The sequence below is a fragment of the Tachypleus tridentatus genome, chromosome 1 (genome assembly GCF_004210375.1).
Source record: "Tachypleus tridentatus isolate NWPU-2018 chromosome 1, ASM421037v1, whole genome shotgun sequence".
In the NCBI taxonomy this organism is placed as follows: Eukaryota; Metazoa; Arthropoda; class Merostomata; order Xiphosura; family Limulidae; genus Tachypleus; species Tachypleus tridentatus.
The window spans coordinates 827607-850366 of NC_134825.1; the positions used below are offsets into that span (position 1 = coordinate 827607).

General features: G+C 34.9%; 1 protein-coding gene across 1 annotated transcript; it reads right to left on the minus strand.

Annotated features, from left to right (window-relative positions):
• Positions 1 to 159: 159 nt before the first annotated feature.
• LOC143226150 (uncharacterized) lies at positions 160 to 13847 on the minus strand. Its single transcript, XM_076457118.1, has 2 exons — positions 13738 to 13847; positions 160 to 1649 (listed from the first exon to the last, which is right to left on the minus strand). Exon 2 carries the CDS (start codon positions 1632 to 1634, stop codon positions 1206 to 1208), a length of 429 nt encoding a protein of 142 aa, XP_076313233.1. The 5' UTR covers positions 1635 to 1649; positions 13738 to 13847; the 3' UTR covers positions 160 to 1205.
• Between the last annotated feature and the right edge of the window lie 8913 nt (positions 13848 to 22760).

The following is a 22760-nucleotide window of genomic DNA, read 5'->3' on the forward strand; positions in this document are numbered from 1 at the left end:
ATCTGTGCTCTGCCCACCATGAGTATCTAAACCTGGTTTTTAGCAGCGTGAGTCTGTAGACATACCGCTTTTCAATAAGATATCTTACGTCTATTCTAGCTTTTAAAAACAAATAATATGTCACAAAGATCTTCGGCCCTGCAAGGCCAAGCGGTGAGTGTCGCAGGTTCGAATATTCGTCAAACAAAACAGGCTCGCCCTTTCAGCCGTGGGCAGGGGCGTAGATCCTGGAAGGATAGATGGGATACATCCCCCTTCATTTTAGGTGGGGGGTATGGTGCATACAATCATTCCCCCCTACAGTTTGGTCTGTTGAATTGTTTTTTTGCACCACAGGCCTTCAAATTATGCGTTTGTTCTTGTGATTCTCGTATTCTTACCAATCGAATTACATAATTAGGCCTAGATGTAGGCTTTTTCAGTAGCCGAAATGTACATCTTTAATATAGGCGTGCTTCTAAGCTTTTCGATCTGAGCGATAGTTCGTAAGTATCAGTCAGTAGGCCTAAGTATACATGCAAGTATCGTGGCAACAAGATTACTCTGTGACTGCATGTTTACAGCTTTCAGGTTCACGTAATCAGAGATTACCAATTTGTAAATTGAACAGTCCACACAAGTGGTTGCAAAAATCATTCCCCCATCGGGTGTAAAAAATCTACGCCCCTGGCCGTGGGCGTTTTGTTATGTTCGGTCAATCCCACTATTCGTTGGTAAAAGAGTAGCACAAGAGTTGACGATGGATGGTGATGACTAGCTGCCTTTCCCCTAGTCTTACACTGCTAATTTAGGGCCGGCTAGAGCAGATAGCCCTTGTGTAACTTTACGTGAAAACACAAACAAACTAAGATCTTCTCTGTTTTAATTCCTGGCATGAAAATGTTATAAAATTTTATTTTTATACAGAAATAACTTTTTAGTTTTATGAAAACGTTTATTATTTCATGATCAAAGAAACTTGCTTTACAACTCTTTAGACACTGACAGTTCAAGCATTTTGTGGTTTTCACTGCTATCTTTATCAGTAATATTTCTGTAATTCTAATTTTTGTTACGAAAACTATGTTTGTTGCTACTGTTGAAGGTAATTGAATGATTATTATTTCATTTATTTTCTACGTTCACGCGTACAACTAACAAAAAACTTAGTTGCTTTGCGCCAATAAACACCAACCAACCAATCAAGTTAAAACACATATTAAAGTTCAGATCCCAGCTTGTTGTGCCATCTGTTGTGCAGATAAAATATCTACTTGTTCCGGCAGCCCATATCCTTGATGATACGGAGACCACATTTGTATGTGTTGAGATGGTTGTTGATACATGTGTACAGGAGGGGGAGCTACACCGACATAAGCAGGAGAAACCGGTAATCTGACTTTTGCTTCAACTTGGTTTCTTGTTGTTGACAAATGGCCAAAGAATGCGCATACACTTCCTAAGAAGCCAAGTGTCATGATGAAAAACCCACTCGCCATAACGCCAATAAGGAACCACCAGCTCAAGATGTCTGTCGTAGTTGATGAGTGAAGAACAATCAAGGCCATGGTGGCGACACCTGCTGCCACTACTAGAAACCCCGCCAGTATAGCCACAATGGAAGCTCCAATGCATCCTCGAATTTCAGGCTTCATTGTGACGCTTCTGACCTACAAGTTAAAAACATAAGTCTTTTAATAATTGCTGTGAGAAATAATACTTATGATAATGAGGCTCCATTTCATCAGATCTGTGGTTCTGTGTGTTCTCAGATAAGTTATTAAAACAAACAATTTTTATTTCCCAACTCAGTGATTTAAAATTACTATAGGTAATTGCATGTCCCAAGCTGACATGCTAATACGTACTCTTTGTATGTTCTAGCCCTGTGACTAATATTAACTTTCTGTGTGTCCTTACGTCAGTGGATAAATCATTTAAAACATATTTCTTCTACGTCCTCAGTTCAGTAGTTTATATCTTATCTAGGATTTTAAACTCGTATGTCACTTTAAATGTTCCATCTTTAAATACTAGTCTTAAATACATTTGTGAAAGGTTCTGCCAAAGACCTGACACAGTTTTGCACAGGCTAACACATTTGTGCTAATCTTGAATTTGGATGAAATTTTGCTACACTATTTCTGACTTGAAAACAGAAAAACGTGAAAGAAATGTCCAAGTGAATCAACGTGAAACGTTAATTCTATTTTTCTCAGGGTGCAGATGCTATACACGTGGTTAATTCTATTTTTCTCAGGGTACAGATGCTATTCACGTGGTTAATTCTATTTTTCTCAGGGTGTTATACACGTGGTTGTCCACAATTGCTATAGAAAAATCAAGAAAGTTGTATCCTCAATATATCAGCTAATATACCTGTGGAATAATAACCCTCATGCCATCCCACAAGTAATGTTCGAAACTTTAACAAAGAAAGTGCATCATGATTTCTGTCTTTGTAGAAGGCTTTAACGACTAAAATATGTGGTAGGACGTGTATAAAAATGTTCACACAAATAAAAGAATTTAATCTTACTCCACTTTTTCAGATCATTAATTAAATAAACTCTTATGAAGATGGATGTGTCTGAGGAGCACATTAGGTATATAATGCTTTATGAGTTTAAGAAAGGCAATAGTGCAGCAGAAACAACACAAAACATTCAAGGTGTTTATAATACGGAATCTCTTAATGAAAGAAAATATCGAAGATGGTTTCAAAAGTTCAGATCAGGTGACTACAGCTTAAGTGATGCACCACGTTCAGGTCATCCTGTTGAGTTTAATGATGACTTGTTCTCTGCACTTGATAAAGATTGGGGTGTAACAGTTAAAGAACTATCACAGAAGCTTAATTCAACCCATTTAACAGTTCACCGTCATCTGCAATAGCTTGGAAAGGTGTCAAAACTTGGAAAAAAGGGTTCCCCATGATTTGACAGAAGCCAACCTAAGGGCAAAAGTGGACATTTGCACTTCTCTGCACTTCCGTGAATGTAACTCACCTTTTCTGACAGGTTAGTGACTGGACATAAAAATGGATATTTTATAAAAATGTTAAACGCCACAGACAATAGCTCAGTGCAGGTACTCTGGCTAAAGCTCAGCCCAAAATGAACCTCTACCCTAGGAAAGTCTTGTTAAGCATTTGGTGGGATATTGTTGGTGTGATCCACTTTGAGTTGCTCCCATTCAATGTAACGATTACATCAGACTTCTATTGTCAATAGTTAGAGTGCTGCTTGCATGTTGCACTAAAAGAAAAGAGGCCTGCTTTGATCAATTGTAAAGGTGTTGTGTTACACCAGGATAACGCACAGCTCCATATAGCAAGAATTACATCTGTGAAGATTCAAGAACTAGACTGGGAAAAACTTCCACATCTTCCTTATTCTCCAGACCTTGTCCCATCTGATTATCATCTATTACAAAGTTTGCAGAACTATGTTGATGGAAAAGCACTTAGAACACATGAAGATGTCAAAACTACCCTCTCTACATTCTTTTCCTCCAAACCTGAAGACTTTTATAAAAGTGGCATTCAGAAGCTTGTGAATCATTGGCAGGAAGTAATTAATAATAATGGAACATACATTATTGATTAAATAACATTAAAACGTTTGAAATCCTTTCTCGTTTTCTGAACCTCAATCGGACATTACTTAATATTAATTACTTATATATATATATATCAGAAATTTCAGTAAATATAAGACAAGTAAAGGACAAGGTAACACAAAGCTTCTTTGCTAGCCCCAGACTTAATACAAATGTAATTTCAGTGGAGTTTAAAACATATTTTCAATAAAAACTGTTGTAAGCTGTGTTTTATCATAAGCTGCATATTTTTTGGCCAGAGGAAGGTATGACGTAACAGAGAATGTCTAAATGGTTATGAATTATTAGTTGTATGAAATAAGAGTTACACTACAACAGATCATTGTTCACTACTGAATTAGTGAGTTATTTAAAGAAGAAATAAAAGTATGAGAAACTACTATACTTATTACTCCCATCCCTTATGTACTTACACCGCTAAAACAGGGTTTCGATACCCGTGATGGGCAGAGCAGAGATAGCCCATTGTAGAACTTTCTTCTTAATTCTAAACACACAAACTTATTATTTTTGAACTTGGGGACACTAATGAATGTATACCACTAGTACAGGGGTAAGTCTACGGATTTACAATCAGGGGATCGATTCCCCTCGGTGGGCTCAGCAGATAGCCCGATGTGGCTTTGCTATAAGAAAACACACATACTAATGAGCTTTCGGCAAACTACTTTATAATGAAAAATAAATAAATAAAAATGTTGCTATCATTACAGTTTGTTTGTAGTTAAGAATAACACATCTATACGTACTCTGTCCACCACGATTATTTTAACCCGGTTTCTGGCGGTATAAATCCGTAGACTTACCTGTTACTGGGGTTGGGACGTCACGATATTTTTTTAAACATAATAATTCAAAATAACTGGTCTAACAAAACGAAAGATATAATATCTACATTGTCACATTGATACAAGTAGCATTTATATTAAATATTGTTGACTTTGGACAGAGGTAACATCTCTATTAAGCGTACGGTCACTTATTGACTTTAGCCTAAAGTAATACCTATATTAAGTGTATAGTGAGTTGTTGGCTTTAACCTAAAATAACATCTCTTAGTACTACATTGTAAGCTATAATTTCTTCCTTTTACAATAGGAATAGATTAGTCACGAATTAGCTTTTGAAGTATGAAAAACAGACTGGGTATGGTATTTGTAGGTACAAAAACAGACTGGGTATGGTATTTGTAGGTACAAAAAAAGACTGGGTATGGTATTTGTAGGTACAAAAACAGACTGGGTGTGGTATTTGTAGGTACAAAACTTGTAGACAAAACTTTAAATATTACTTTTTAATTAAACCCTCAGTAAATAAATATAAATAAAAATTGTCTTGCTATAGATATTGGTTTGGATGACTGCTGTGCTGTTAAACATATAATTTATGAAATGGTATATCCCTAGTGTGATGATAAATACATTGGTAAACTCTGTCGCTCAGTACACGAACGTGTTAAAACACATTCGTGTATTTTATTCTAAAGAAGTCATTACTTATCAAACATGGTAAAGCAGAACAACTTCGTTTCCTGATTCAGTTTTGTTATTGTTTGACATTAACTGTTGTTCTGTCTGTTTTTGATTATTTACATTTTTTATCAATTTGTATGTAACTCTTGAACAAAGCGTAAAACGAAACGTCAGGTTTAAATAAAATCGTTTTCTTTTCATAAAATAGATGCTATGTTCTAAATACTTTCCTCCTCAATAAAATTAGGTCATAATTTCCAAAAGTTGGTACATCCTTCAACATTTCCTTTAATTAGACTAATAACTGAGGTACTTCCTTCAACATTTCCTTTAATTAGACTAATAACTGAGGTACTTCCTTCAACATTTCCTTTGATTAGACTAATAACTGAGGTACTTCCTTCAACATTTTCTTTAATTAGACTAATAACTGAGGTACTTCGTTCAACATTTCCTTTAATTGGACTAATAACTGAGGTACTTCCTTCAACATTTCCTTTAATTAGACTAATAACTGATTTTCCTTAAACACTTCCTATCGCTACAGAAAGACATTTTCTAAAAATCTCATTTCTCTCTAGGAATGGGTGAAAATTTCCGAAATTGTCTTCTCATAGTGGAAGATACTTCTTGAAGATTCTTTCTTCTATAGAAATAAATTATACTTTTAGAAAGCTTTCTTCCAGCATCAAATAAGAGATGGATGATACTTCATAAGAATAGCATTCTCCTATAGGAATGTGAAATATTGGTACAAGTGTAGTTTCCAGTTACTTCCAGTTGCTAGATAAATAAGTAACATATTCTAAAACCGTGCTTTCTTTGTTGGACTAAGTTATAGTTTTCAAGAACATCCATTAACTATCGGTGAAGTTCCACTTCAAAAATATTCCCTCATTTATAGCAATAAGTTATGTTTTCAAAATACCTTACTTCGCTATACAATTAATAATTCCTTTTAAACACTTCCTGTCACCAAAGGAAGTAGTTATTCTTTACAATAGTATCCATCTATTGCAGGAATAAATTATGCCTTTCACTACACAAATAAGTTATAATTTTCTGAAAACTTAGTTACACTGCAGGGGGTATTTTATAAAATCTTACTTCGCTAAAGCAACAGGTGTTACCTTAAACAAACTTTATTATGCTTGTAGGAATGTGTCTCACATTCTAAATATTTCCTTCCTCAATCAGAATGTGTCACATATTCTAAATGTTTCCTTCCTCTATCAGAATGTGTCTCACATTGTAAATGTTTCCTTCCTCTATCAGAATGTGCCACACATTGTAAATGTTTCCTTCCTCTATCAGAATGTGCCACACATTGTAAATGTTTCCTTCCTCTATCAGAATGTGCCACACATTGTAAATGTTTCCTTCCTCTATCAGAATGTGACACACATTCTAAATATTTCCTTCCTCTGTCAGAATGTGACACACATTCTCAATGTTTCATTCCTCTATCAGAATGTGTCATACTTTCTAAATGTTTTATTCCTCTATCGGAATGTGACACACATTCTAAATGTTTTATTCCTCTATCGGAATGTGACACACATTCTAAATGTTTTATTCCTCTATCGGAATGTGTCATACATTTTATGAAAATTGCTTTCAATATAGAAATAACTTTTACCTTCCCAAAACTTCATTGGCTTGTTAGAATAAATGTAAATTTCTAAACACCACATTTGTTACACTACGATATTTTTTAAAACTTCTGAGTCTCTAGGAATGAGTAATACTTGATAAACCTGTTTATTTACGATAGAGATAAGTGCTATTTTCCAAACTTTCTTACACTTTTGAATAAGTTATACTTTATACAGAAACTAACTCTCCTATATTTGTGCAGTGAGTGGTACTTTACAGAGAAACTTCGTTATGCTTTTCGAATAAGTGGTACTTTCTATAGAAAATTTCTTATACTTTTGAAATAAGTGGTACTTTCTATAGAAAGTTCTATATACTTTTGGAATAAGTGGTACTTTCTATAGAAAATTTGTTATACTTTTGGAATAAGTGGTACTTTCTATAGAAACTTTCTTATACTTTTGAAATAAGTGGTATTTTCTATAGAAACTTCATTTTACTCTTAGTTGTTCCTCACTAAAAAGGCCCGGCAAGAGTTGGCGGTGGGTGGTGATGACTAGCTGCCTTCTCTCTAGTCTCACACTGCAAAATTAGGGACGGCTAGCACAGATAGCCCTGGTGTAGCTTTGCGCAAAATTAAAAAAGAAACCAACACCATTCCTTACTAAAAACTGTTTCCTGCACTAGAAATGATTGATTACTTTTATGGTCTTTCTTCCAGTTAGTTGATAAAAAACTGATTTATTTACGTTCCACAAGTAACACTTTTATTCTTGCTTGTCGTACAATATTGATAAGAAAGTCACATCGATTGTTCACGTGATACATCTAGCAGCACAAACCTCTTGTTGTGATTGTGTTGACTTGTTGCTAGGAGACGAGCAAAGATATAGAAAAAAATGTTAATGATTTTTTCAAGAAACAGAAACACGAGACCATTACATCAGCACAAATTTAATTGGAATAATGAAATCAGCTGAGTCCTAGACGTGGAAGTTAGCGTGTCCACACATCCATGGTTTCATTTTTTGCTCAGTCTAAATGTATTCCATTTTGATACTTGAAAACAAAGCATCTCCATCCCTACTTTTGTCTAGAAATTCGTGTCTTCAAAGAGATGTTTGGTGGGTACAGCAAAGCGAAGGAGTTACAACAGTAACATATTTATTGTACAGATGGAGTTTCTACTACACTAAAACTTATCGACATTTGATAAACCTAGATATGAAAAATACACTAAAAAGTAGGCCACAATCATTGAAAAAGAACACAAATTAACAAAATCGTAAAGAACTAGATACCGACTATTTATATCGTAAAGAACTAGATACCGACTATTTATATCGTAAAGAACTAGATACCGACTATTTATATCGTAAAGAACTAAATACCAACTATTTATATCGTAAAAAACTAAATAGGGACTATTTGTATCGTAAAGAACTAGATACGGACTATTTATATCGTAAAGAACTAAATAAGGACTATTTGTATCGTAAAAAACTAGATAACAACTATTTATATCGTAAAGAACTAAATACGGACTATTTATATCGTGAAAAACTAAATACGGACTATTTGTATCGTAAAGAACTAGATACGGACTATTTATATCGTAAAGAACTAAATACCAACTATTTATATCGTAAAGAACTAAATACCAACTATTTATATCGTAAAGAACTAAATACTGACTATTTATATCCTGAAAAACTAAATACGGACTATTTGTATCGTAAAGAACTAGATACGGACTATTAATATCGTAAAGAACTAAATACCAACTATTTATATCGTAAAGAACTAGATACCGACTATTTATATCGTAAAAAACTAAATACCGACTATTAATATCGTGAAAAACTAAATACGGACTATTTGTATCGTAAAGAACTAGATACCGACTATTTATATCGTAAAGAACTAAATACGGACTATTTGTATCGTAAAGAACTAGATACGGACTATTTATATCGTAAAGAACTAATACCAACTATTTATATCGTAAAGAACTAGATACCGACTATTTATATCGTAAAGAACTATATACGGACTATTTGTATCGTAAAGAACTAGATACCGACTATTTATATCGTAAAGAACTATATACGGACTATTTGTATCGTAAAGAACTAGATACCGACTATTTATATCGTAAAGAACTAAATACCGACTATTAATATCGTGAAAAACTAAATACGGACTATTTGTATCGTAAAGAACTAGATACGGACTATTTATATCGTAAAGAACTAATACCAACTATTTATATCGTAAAGAACTAGATACCAACTATTTATATCGTAAAGAACTAAATACCAACTATTTATATCGTAAAGAACTAAATACCAACTATTTATATCGTAAAAAACTAAATACCGACTATTTATATCGTAAAGAACTAAATACCGACTATTTATATCGTAAAGAACTAAATACTGACTATTAATATGGTAAAGTATTAAATACCGACTATTTATATCGTGAAAAACTAAATACGGACTATTTATATCGTAAAGAACTAGATACGAACTATTTTTATCGTAAAGAACTAAATACCAACTATTTATATCGTAAAGAACTAAATACGGACTATTTGTATCGTAAAAAACTAAATACGGACTATTTGTATCGTAAAGAACTGGATACCAACCATTTAAATCGTAGAGAAGTAGTGATCAACTCTTGAAATTATTTTTATTTAAATACAGAAAGAGAGAAGAACGAGACATTGATATAGTTTTATTACGTCATTAAACTAAACAGGTTAATTGTATAGTAATATTAATTTACTGGAATATCAAGATATTCATGTGAGAACAAATAAAATAGGATGACATGTTTCATATTCTCTCTGTAAAGAAGAGACGTATGTGATTTAATGAATTAAACGATTAAAGTTTAAAAGGTTTTCAGTCGAGAGGGTGATATTTAGAGCACATTTTATAATTTTGTACCTTCAAACGAATTGTAATGTATAAATAAGGTTACTACCACACTTTGGTCTAAGTGTATAAATAGGGTTACTGCCACACTTTAATCTAACTGTATAAAAAAGATTACTGCCACACTTTGGACTAAGTGTATAAATAGAGTTACTTCCACACTTCGGTCTAACTGTATAAATAAAGTAACTTCCACAATTTGGTCTAATTGTATAAATAGAGTTTGTTTTGGAATTTCGTACAAAGCTACTCGAGGGCTATCTGTGCTAGCCGTCCCTAATTTAGCAGTGTAAAACTAAAGTGAAGGCAGCTAGTCATCACCACCCACCGCCAACTTTTGGGCTACTCTTTTACCAACGAACAGTGGGATTGACCGTCACATTATAACGCCCCCACGGCTGGGAGGGCGAGCATGTTTGGCGCGACGCGGGCGCGAACCCGCAACCCTCGGATTAGGAGTTGCACGCCTTACGCGCTAGGCCATGCCAGGCCATAAATAGAGTTATTGTCACACTTTGATTTAGTAATTGAAATACTTCGACTCCATCCCCAGTAGTATTGCATCTTGTCAACAATCTTACAACGCTAGAACCTGGTTTCAATATTTGTGGTTGGCAGAGCACAGGTATTCCATTGCATTGCTTTCTGTTTAGCTTCACACAAACAAACAAACAAAAATTAAATTGTGCAAAACGATACCTGGTGGAGCAAAAACCTAATGAAGAGGAAAGAAATGAAAACCAGATATTTTTATTCTAGACAGCTTTTAGCATTAATTATGGTAGTTTTGGAATTGTTTTATTAATTTTGATTGTTTTAGGTTATTTTTAACGTATTCGATCGTTTTCTAGTGTTTTTTGGAAGTTTTCATTATTATTTTTTTTACATAGGCTTTATATGAAAAGTTTGACATTCTAGGTTTGGCGAAAACCCGTTCTTACCCTAGTTGTGTATTGTCTTAGTAAGTTATGGAGTTATAACTCTAGCGGTAACTTTGTCCGTAAGTATTTTCCTATAGTGAATGACGTCACGGTCACGTGTCACTTATACATATAAAAACTTGTATAACATATATCCTTACAGTTTGTAGCTATACATTTTCTAGTATAATTCATTTTAACAATTTTCAGCTCTGTTATTTATTGTTGTTAACGGAATTATAAAAATGGAGACTTGACCGTATTTTCAAACTGCAAATGTCACGTACCTGCAAGAAGAAATGAATTAAATAACCTCTAGGACTTGTTTTTTAAGAGTAATAATCTAGAGGTCAGGTGTTATATAGAATCACGTGACTGTCAGTAAAACTTTCCTTACTGGATTTGAAAGACATAAGATTTGTTTGTTTATTGTTAAACACGAAGTTACTCAATGGGCTGTCTGTGGTCTGCCTACCACGTGTATCAAAACTACTCAATGGGCTGTCTGTGGTCTGCCTACCACGTGTATCAAAACCTGGTTTCTACTTGTAATTACTTAGAAGTACTACTCTGCCGTTTCACACTTTTAATAACTTATATTTGATTTTGACTTCTAGGAATAGATTATCATCTTGTGAGATATAAACAAATTAGTTGATGTACCCCTTCAACGCACAAGGAAACCTAAGTGGACCAGAACTCGTTTCATCAGTAATTTGTCTTCTCTGTTTTTCAAGATCTGTAGTAGATCTTCTCAACTGTTGTTTTCTGTTTCTTTCTCTTGCAATGTTCTTGCGCTCTTTGTGAATTACATTTAGTTTTATTCGCAATTTTAGTTACAAATGATTTCATATTAAAAATGTGAAATTGAAATGAAATGCTCTGGTGAAGAACTGCGGCAAAATGAGCTGCAGGATGTCCGTGAAAGTCCATATCCTTGACCATCATCTTGATAAATTCAAGGAGAACATGAGAGCATACTCAGAGGAGCAAGGCGAACACTTCCACCAAGATATACTGGACTTTGGACGTCACTACCAAGGAGCGTATGACAAAAACATGATGGGAGACTATATTTGGGAACTGATACGTGAAAGTGATTTACATTACAGTTGCAAATCTCGAAAAATACTCACTTCAAAACATTTTTGTTCATTTTTGTATAACTTTAGTACAAATACATGTAAATCATGATTCAGACCTCATGTAAATAAAAATTTGTAAATTTGCCCGTTTATACATTATTCAGGTAACAAAAGCAGAGTTTGAAGCGAATAATGACCATTTTATGTACTTTCACAACACAAGCAATTAAGAAATAACACATACTATCCAGAAACAAAATTTGTGTTATATAGTGTTATTTCTAGGTATAAATTTTTCTGTACACAACATGTTCTACGTGTTTGTTTGTTTACATCCGTATTTATAGAACCTAGAAAAACTTCCCTTCAATACAAGTTCACAAAACCCCGATGTATAACAGTAACATCAAGAGGTAATACTACAGAAACAACAAACATATTGAAACAAACAAGCAACATTTATTCAATTGTATCGAACATTGTTACAATAAAAATACACAAATTGAAACAGAAAACACCAAGTACAAAACTATAAGAAATATTATTACAGTAGCAATACACACACTAAAACAGAAAAAAAAACAATTATTCGACTGATAGAAACATTGTCACAATAATAACACAGAGACTAAAATAGAAACAACAACAACTACTCTACTGTAAGAAACACTGTTACAGTAACAACACAGCTCAAACTAGAAACAAGAACAGTTATTCAACTGATAGAATCGTTGTTTCAGTAACAATACACAGACTGAAATATAAACAACAATTATTCAACTGATAGAAACGTTGTTACAGTAACAATACACAGAGTGAAATAGAAACAACAATTATTCAACTAATAGAAACGTTGTTACAATAACAATACACAGACTGAAATAGAAACAACAATTATTCAATTGATAGAAACGTTGTTACAGTAACAATACACAGAGTGAAATAGAAACAACAATTATTCAACTGATAGAAACGTTGTTACAGTAACAATACACAGACTGAAATGAAAACAACAATTATTCAACTGATAGAAACGTTGTTACAATAACCCACAGACTAAAATAGAAACAAGAACAATTACTCTGCTGTAAGAAATATTGTTACAGTAAAAATAAACTGACTAAAAAGAAAAACAAGAATTATTGAACTGGTAGACAAACTGCTACATTAACAACTCATAGAATGAAATACGTACAACAACAATTATTGAACTGATAGCAATAATGCTAAAGTAACAACACACAGACCAAAATAGAAACAACACCAATTGCTCTACTGTAAAAACATTTTTACTGTAACAACACAAAGACTGAAATCGAAACATCAACAATTACTCTACCATAAAAAACATTGCTGCAGTAACAACATAAACTAAAGTAGAAACAACAACAATTACTCTACTGTAAAAAAACATTGTTACTGTTGCAACATACAGAATAAAGTAGATACAGAAACACTGTTGTAGTAGAAACACACAGACTGAAACAGAAACCAATAACTACTTGCTATCTTGTGATAAACTGACATTTGACGTCTACTGAGATATAAATTAGGAACTAAACAAAACCAACAGTTTTTAGGCATGTTAAGTCTATTCATTGTCTATCTACTGATAAGCTGAAATTTGACGTTTACTGGAACATTACCGACAAGTTAAACAATGTTTTCCTAATCATAACAATGACAGTCTTAACATTATTTGATTAGACATAACTTCCTAATCTCTCTCTCAGTTTGTTTGTGTTTTTTTTGGTTAATTGTGCACGAAGCCACACAGGGGTGTATGTTATAAGCAACGCGTGTTGCGTTATAATTTATTAGGTACACCCCTTAACCATGAGGGGTGAAGTAGGTTTGTTTTTATTTTATTGTAGTATGAAGTATTTACTAAACACCTTCTTTACTTGGATTCACAAAAGTCGACTAGCACCCTGCACCCTATTTTATACAAGTCCAGAGTTACATGATGCTTGCAGGTAAATGATTATATATAAATACGTTGTTTAATTTTAATATCTAATGCACGTTACCAAGTTATAAGTAAACAGCATCCATATGAAATTTCAAAACTTTTATCTAAAATAAACAGTGAAAAATACATTATAAGAAATCCACTAACCTCGCGATCGTGTGTTGAAGTGTGACGTTCTTTCGAATTGCTTGAAGTTCATGACAAAAAACTCTGTTGAATGAAACATGACAATATTAATGAATTTTAGAATGACGTCACGGACGATATTTATCCCTCTGTCTCGCATACGGATTTTAAAATGTTATTTTTATTTGTTACCGAGTTCAGCCAAGCAGCCACTGCAAAAACTAATAATAATCCAATTACGTTATTTAACTAAAACATTAATTCATGAGTTGGGAAAATATACAAGAATAACTAAAATAACTACGTTACCATGACTACAAACAAATAAACATAGATGGATGTCTGCTTGGAGTGAAGACGATTCAAACCAAACTGGGTAAAGTATATTTACTTTTATCCCGAAACCGACTGCACCACGAGTGTACGGTTTACATGTCATCACGTACCTACTTCAACACATTAAAAATAATACTTTTCATGTTTGAAATCACCTTGAATAATTTGAAAAAAACGCTGATGGTGAAGAATCTTTTGATCTCATTCCGTAAGTAGGTTAATATCTTAAAGCAATGTGTGTTCTAACTAACACTTCTTGTAGAGTCAATAAATATCACTTTTGAAATTAACTACAACATCTAATAAGTACTAGGGTTAGCTATCACATCTAATAAGTAGCTATCACATTAAGGGTAAGCTATCACATCTAATAAGTAGCTATCGCACCAAGGGTAAGCTATCACATCTAATAAGTAGCTATCACATTAAGGGTAAGCTATCACATCTAATAAGTAGCTATCGCACCAAGGGTAAGCTATCACATCTAATAAGTAGCTATCACACCTAGAGTTAACTCTCACATCTATTAAGTAGCTATCACACCTAGAGTTAACTCTTACATCAGATAAGTAGCTATCACACCTAGAGTTAACTCTCACATCTATTAAGTAGCTATCACACCTAGAGTTAACCCTTGCATCTAATAAGTAGCTATCACACCTAGAGTTAACTCTTGCATCTAATAAGTAGCTATCACACCTAGAGTTAACTCTCACATCTATTAAGTAGCTATCACACCAAGGGTAAGCAATTACGTTTAATAAGTAGCTATCACACCTGGAGTTAACTCTCACATTTATTACGTAGCTATCACACCTAGGATTAGCTCTCACATTTTATAGTTAAATGCCACTGTTATGGTTAACTCTTACATGTTATAGTTAGTTATTACACCAGGTATTAGCTTTTACATTTAATAACACTTTGCAACAAATTTCAGGTTCAAAAAAAGTACAAGTTAAGTAAGGCTTTTTTCTGGGTCAAAAAATTGTCCTGATTCTGAATCTTACCTTTATTCCTCCAGATTAGGCACCGTTTTCCTGTACCATGAACCATATGTTTTATAATATACTGCAAAATATCACGTATTGAACACAACATTGCAAATACTGAAAGTTACAAAAAAACAAAACAAAAATTTAGTTGGTATAACAAAACATTTATTGGTTATGAATTAAAAACACACACCTGTCAGTTTAAACAACTTTTGTTTTTCTTGTGTGGAGTGTGATCTTCTTTTTTATACCCCAGCAGTAGTCTGCCAACATGCCAGGGTTCCATTTTCCTTTAAATCGTCGCTCCATCACAACAATATCCTGATGGAATCTCTCGCCATGTTCATCACTCACATCACCAAGATTTTCCGCAAAAAAATCCAAATGAGAGTGGAGCACATGAACTTTTAGAGACATGTTACATTTAATATCATGATAATGACTCAGCAGATCATTCACAGCTCTTCTGAACGATGGTTTCCCAGGAAGTTATCACAAACTTTCTTGAATGACTCAAAGGCAAGCTTCTCTTTTCTCTTGAGATGTGTGATGAAGGTTTCATCAAGTACCATTTGGGGACCTATGAAGATACCATCTTTAATTTTAGCTTGACTAAGGGAAGGGAACTTCTCTGCAAGATATGCAAATGTGTAGGATTCCTTGTCCAAGGCTTTCACAAATTGCTTAAACAAACCAAGTTTAATATGCAAAGGTGGTAAAAGAATTCTATCACTTTCCACAAGTGGTTTGTGCATGATGTTGTGTTTTCCTTGCTCAATTTCATCTCGGATCGGCCAATCCTTGCGTACATAATGTTCAGTTCTTGCTCTGGAGTTCCATAAGCACAGGAAGCAGCAAAATTTAGTATAGCCAAGCTGAAGGCCAGTAAGCATGGCCACAACCTTGAAATCTGCACAAATATGCCAGTTATGGTCATCATACTGTATGCTTGTTAGAATTGCTTTCAGATTTTCATATGATTCTTTCACGGTTGTGCTATAAGCTATGGGAACAGAAGGCAGAGTGTTACCATTGTGTAGCAGAACAGCTTTGATGCTGTCCTTGGATGCATCTATGCAAAGTCGCCAGTTGGTGTTATCATATGGTATTTCCAGTTGCTCAAAAAGTTCAGTGATGTCATTACAAAAGCATAAGTCATCCTTCATGGTGAATAATGCAAGCAGATCCTCTTGTACGTTTCCTGTACAGTGTTATCTTCACTCCTTTCTCAAGAAGATTACGTTATTGAAGCCTTGATGCCAGAAACTCACTTTTGTCTTTGGTTAAGTAGAAATCCCTGCACAAGTCATTTAGAGCCTCTTGAGAAAATGGTATTGGTTTATTCTCGCTTTCTGGATGATTGGGCTCCACATATTCACCACTGGAATGTTCATCTGCACTGCTGGAACTCTGCATTTCTTGATCTGGAGGTTTGGACACAGGTAAATTTTCTGAGTGCTCTACTGGGCGCATTGCTGATTGCAAATTTGGGTAAACAATGTGTTTCTTTTTCTTTGCTGTAGTACAGCCTGTTAAGTCTTGCTGACAGAAATAGCAATCATTAGAGTGATCTTTCTGCTCACGCCAAATCATTGGCACACCAAACTTCATGTGAACATTTTTTCCTGCATACCAGGCACTCAATGTCTTCACACATGTAAGGCAACACACATGAGGAGCCCATGACTTGTCCTGGTCTCCTAAGTCACAAATGAAGTACGCCTTGTACATTTTCTTGACATGGTGTGTAATACTGCGCTTTTCTTTAGCAAACGTTAATTCCCCACATATGTAACAGAATCTGTTTGGATCATTTTTCCACTGTCTTGCACTCACTTTTGAAAACAAATAAGATCTGAAAGAAAAAAAAAACATTAAACACAAGCTTTGACGTATAAAGTATTAAGTGATGAACTCAATTAAATATAAGCACACAATAATAAACCAGAAAATATGATTTTAAACTGTACTGTGCTATTTAATATATGATTTTAAACTGTACTGTGCTATTTATCATATCACATTGTAGGTGTTACTAAGATTGGTCTCTAGCCCTGGGTTGAAAACCATTTTACAATGCGATAGAGAATTTTATTTTTTAATAACGACAAAAGGGTATACATTGACAATTCTGCAAAAGCCATGCCTAATTCAACAAAAAGAAGGCCAGAAATGGATTTCCCATGTCATTTTGCATATAAAAATGGCCACAGATGTCTTGTACTTTTTTGAGTGCTGCACAGTGTCATTAGTTCTCACACCTAGGATTATCTCTCACATCTTATAGTTAGATGACAGAGTTATGGTTTAATAGTTAGTTATTACACCAGGTATTAGCTCTTACATTTAACAATGAACTAATACACCGAAAGTTTATTCTCGCATCTAACAGTTAGTTTTACATCTACGGTTAACTCTCACATATTATAAAAAGGTGTCACCTTTTGGAATTGGGTATGAAACCTGTGGTCAAACTGTTTCCTCTATAGATATCCTGTGGTTTGGGTTTGACTCAAAATCTTAGAATCACTGTTTCAATTCCGTGTAATACCAAACATGTTCGCCTTTTTAGTCACGTGGCGTTATTATGTGCGGTTAATCTTACTATTCGTTTTCAAAAGAGTATCCCAAGAGCTGGTGGTGGGTTCTGCTGACTATCTGCTTCCCTCTAGTCTATCATGATCCCAAGAGCTGGTGGTTGGTTCTGTTGACTAACTGTTTTCCTCTAACTGTCATGATCTCAAGAGCTGGTAGTGGGTTGTGTTGATTAACTGCTTCACTCTAGTCTATCATGATCTCAAGAGTTAGTGGTGAGTTAGGTTGACTAACTGCTTCACTCTAGTCTGTCATGATCTCAAGAGTTAGTGGTGAGTTAGGTTGATTAACTGCTTCACTCTAGTCTATCACGATCTCAAGAGTTAGTGGTGGGTTAGATTGACTAACTGTTTTCCTCTAACTGTCATGATCTTAAGAGTTAGTGGTGAGTTAGGTTGACTAACTGTTTTCCTCTAACTGTCATGATCCCAAGAGCTGGTGGTGGGTTGTGTTGATTAACTGCTTCACTCTAGTCTATCATGATCTCAAGAATTAGTGGTAAGTTAGGTTGACCAACTGTTTTCCTCTAACTGTCATGATCCCAAGAGCTGGTGGTGGGTTGTGTTGATTAACTGCTTCACTCTAGTCTATCGTGATCTCAAGAGTTAGTGGTGAGTTAGGTTGACTAACTGTTTTCCTCTAACTGTCATGATCCCAAGAGCTGGTGGTGGGTTGTGTTGATTAACTGCTTCACTCTAGTCTATCATGATCTCAAGAGCTAGTGGTGGGTTCTGCTGACTATCTGCTTCCCTCTAGTCTATCATGATCCCAAGAGCTGGTGGTGGGTTCTGCTGACTATCTGCTTCCCTCTAGTCTATCATGATCCCAAGAGCTGCTGGTGGGTTCTGTTCAGTAACTGCTTCACTCTAGTCTATCATGATCCCAAGAGCTGGTGGTGGGTTCTGTTCAGTAACTGCTTCACTCTAGTCTATCATGATCCCAAGAGCTGGTGGTGGGTTCTGCTGACTATCTGCTTCCCTCTAGTCTATCATGATCCCAAGAGCTGGTGGTGGGTTCTGCTGACTATCTGCTTCCCTCTAGTCTATCATGATCCCAAGAGCTGGTGGTGAGTTCTGTTCAGTAACTGCTTCCCTCTAGTCTATCATGATCCCAAGAGCTGGTGGTGGTTTCTGTTCAGTAACTGCTTCTCTCTAGTCTATCATGATCCCAAGAGATGGTGGTGGGTTCTGCTGACTATCTGCTTCCCTCTAGTCTATCATGATCCCAAGAGCTGGTGGTGGGTTCTGTTCAGTAACTGCTTCACTCTAGTCTATCATGATCCCAAGAGCTGGTGGTGGGTTTTGTTCAGTAACTGCTTCACTCTAGTCTATCATGATCCCAAGAGCTGGTGGTGGGTTCTGCTGACTATCTGCTTCCCTCTAGTCTATCATGATCCCAAGAGCTGGTGGTGGGTTCTGCTGACTATCTGCTTCCCTCTAGTCTATCATGATCCCAAGAGCTGGTGGTGAGTTCTGTTCAGTAACTGCTTCCCTCTAGTCTATCATGATCCCAAGAGCTGGTGGTGGTTCTGCTGACTATCTGCTTCCCTCTAGTCTATCATGATCCCAAGAGCTGGTGGTGGGTTCTGTTCAGTAACTGCTTCCCTCTAGTCTATCATGATCCCAAGAGATGGCGGTGGGTTCTGCTGACTATCTGCTTCCCTCTAGTCTATCATGATCCCAAAAGCTGCTGGTGGGTTCTGTTCAGTAACTGCTTCACTCTAGTCTATCATGATCCCAAGAGCTGGTGGTGGGTTCTGTTCAGTAACTGCTTCACTCTAGTCTATCATGATCCCAAGAGCTATGGTGGGTTTTGTTCAGTAACTGCTTCCCTCTAGTTTATCATGATCTCAAAATCTAGTGTTGCATTGTAATTAACACATAGATAATGTACAACACCCAGAAGTATCAAGTAAAACGTAGTATATTATCATTACTTTACCTTTATTTATTATAATATATATTTTCACTATATGTAAAGAATATCACAAATTAATAACATTTTCATACTGATAACAGTAAAAACTCTGTAATAAATAGCAGATTGTAAGTTTGTACTGAATATTTGATGTTTGAACCACTATGAATTTAAATTCAAACTAAAAGAACAAATAGTAGAAATACAATAAAAGATTGTGTGAACCAGAAGAGAGTAGAGAAGATAAGTCCTATATACACTGTTGGCGAAATGAAACAAACGCTAAGTTTTGTTTAGAATCAAGCACAAAGTTACACAATGTGCTATCTGTGTTCTGTCCACCACGGGTAACGAAATCCAGTTTCTAGTGGTCGAAGTCCACAAATAAACCGCTGTGTCACTAGGGAACAGAATGAAACAAGTCAAGTTATTTTACATCCAGAATGCCAGTGTTCACTTTTATGTATTTAATATTCAACTTATTTACTCCATTGCACATTTAAATATAAAATTTGATGATATTGTTTGTTTTGCTTGTGTTTGAACTTCGCACAAAGCTACTCGAGGGCTATCTGTGCTAGCCGTTCCTAATTTAGCAGTGTAAGACTAGAGGGAAGGCAGCTAGTCATTACCACCCACCGCAAACTCTTGGGCTACTATTTTACCAACGAATAGTGGTATTGACCGTCACATTATAACGCCCCCACGGCTGGGAGGGCGAGCATGTTTGGCGCGACGGGGATGCGAACCCGCGACCCTCAGATTACGAGTCGCACGCACTTAACGCGCTTGGCCATGCCAGGTCTTGATGAGATATTAAACTAGGAAAAGCACAGTAATGTATTGGTAGAAAAAAAGAGGGAACATTTAGAATTTGTCATAGTTACTGTTCAACAGCATTCCTGATTTACATTCACACATTGCTGTTCAACACACAAAACACAACAATATCTTTATGTTGGATCCTGTGTTCCCTGTCCACACGAAATACAATAATATCTTCATGTTGAGTTCTGTGCTTTTTGTCTCACACAAAATACAACAATATCTTTATGTTGAGTTCTGTGTTCCCTGTCCACACGAAATACAATAATATCTTCATGTTGAGTTCTGTGCTTCTTGTCTCACCCAAAATACAACAATATCTTCATGTTGGGTCGTGTGTTCCCTGTCTCACACAAAATACAATAATATCTTCATGTTGAGTTCTGTGCTTCTTGTCTCACACAAAATACAACAATATCTTTATGTTGAGTCCTGTGTCCCCTATCTCACACAAAATACAACAATATCTTTATGTTGAGTCCTGTCTCCCCTGTCTCACACAAAATACAACAAATCTTCATGTTGGGTCCTGTGTTAACTCTCTCATACAAAATACAAAACGGACATTGTGTTGGGTCCTGGATTCCCTATATTATACAAAATAAAATGACTTTCCTTTTTTAACAAAATATAACATAATGCTGGCTATTGCTTATTTTGCCCTACAGGAAATCAGAATGTCATGATTCAGGATCCTTCACACTTTGTCTCATACATTATCACTAGGATTGAATGCCAGGGTTAGTTAAATATATAGGGATGAGATAAAAGGCCGGTTGTATTTGTGGAATAATTTTAATTGGAATGTTAATTTTTTATAATGGATGTTTTTTACTTAAACAAAGCAGATTTCAACTAGGTCTAGACAGAGGTGAGGAGCTGTAATATTAGTAAATAGGAAATATAACTGACAGGATAACCTATACAACAAGCATAAAACATGAGCATATTTTTAAATCTGTGATTAACTGCTGCTATTGTAATGCTAGAAGTATTAGAACTAAAGGTGATTGCAGTTGTTGAAACTGGGGATTTTGATATTATGGTCGTCAATGAGACTTGGTTAGATTTTAACAATTTTGATGATATATTTTTGACAACCATTTACTGGAGTTAGAGTGAAGAGAAAAAAGTAGAAGTAGCTTTATGTTAAGTTGAAACATATTGAAGAGAATAGCACTGAGATTGAGCCAGTTTGGGTTAGTGTTAGTGGATGTAAAAAGAAATGTCTTATAATTGAGACTTTTAAAGACCATCATCGGAAACTATGTAATGAAATCAGAATGGTGGCTGATAATAATGTTGTTAAGATGAGATATTTTAATTTCAGGGCTAATGATTCCGAAAATGTCGACTTTGAGAGTGAGGGAAATACGTTGAGAGAAACTGTTCAGGATACATTTATACACCAACTGTAAACATTAGAAGTGAGAAGCGTTTTCACCAGTAGAGATGATATGCGCAAGAACTCCAGGACGAGGTTGTTATGAAAAAAGAACTTTTAGATTTCACTTGTTTAAATAAAGTAATTTTCAATAACTTAATATCTCTCGTGCTCTACATCATTTTCAATATCTCTCGTGATGTACATCATTTTCAATATCTCTCGTGATGTACATCATTTTCAATATCTCTCGTGATGTACATCATTTTCAATATCTCTCGTGCTGTACATCATTTTCAATATCTCTCGCGATGTACATCATTTTCAATATCTCTCGCGATGTACATCATTTTCAATATCTCTCGTGATGTACATCATTTTCAATATCTCTCGTGATGTACATCATTTTCAATATCTCTCGTGATGTACATCATTTTCAATATCTCTCGTGATGTACATCATTTTCAATATCTCTCGTGATGTACATCATTTTCAATGTCTCTCGTGCTGTACATCATTTTGGCGAATCCTCATTTGAAAAAAAACATGATGTCACATTCTGAGTACTCTGACAAGCCTAATGTGATAATATTTGTGATATGTCTAAATGTTCTAACATATTAAGAGTAAATTACTATGTACGAAACTTAAGGATAATTCCACAAACTGATTCGATCTAATATGATCATAAATTCTACGTGATATACTTGAAATTCCTAACTAAACTAGCTATTAACATCATGTTGGAATATTAAACAATAAATCTCTCACTCCTCTTGCTTATAGTCTGTCACTGCACCATGTTATTATGGATCACTTCTCAATTTTCGCAAAAATCTAAGAAACATACATTTAGCAAATTTCTAATCATAGTAACAACGTACTATGAAAGTAAATCGAAACATCTACTACATTTGTTACTTTTTATTACATATTTTGATCGTAAGATAAAAAATTATAATATTTGATATCTACATGTTTTTTAATTGTGT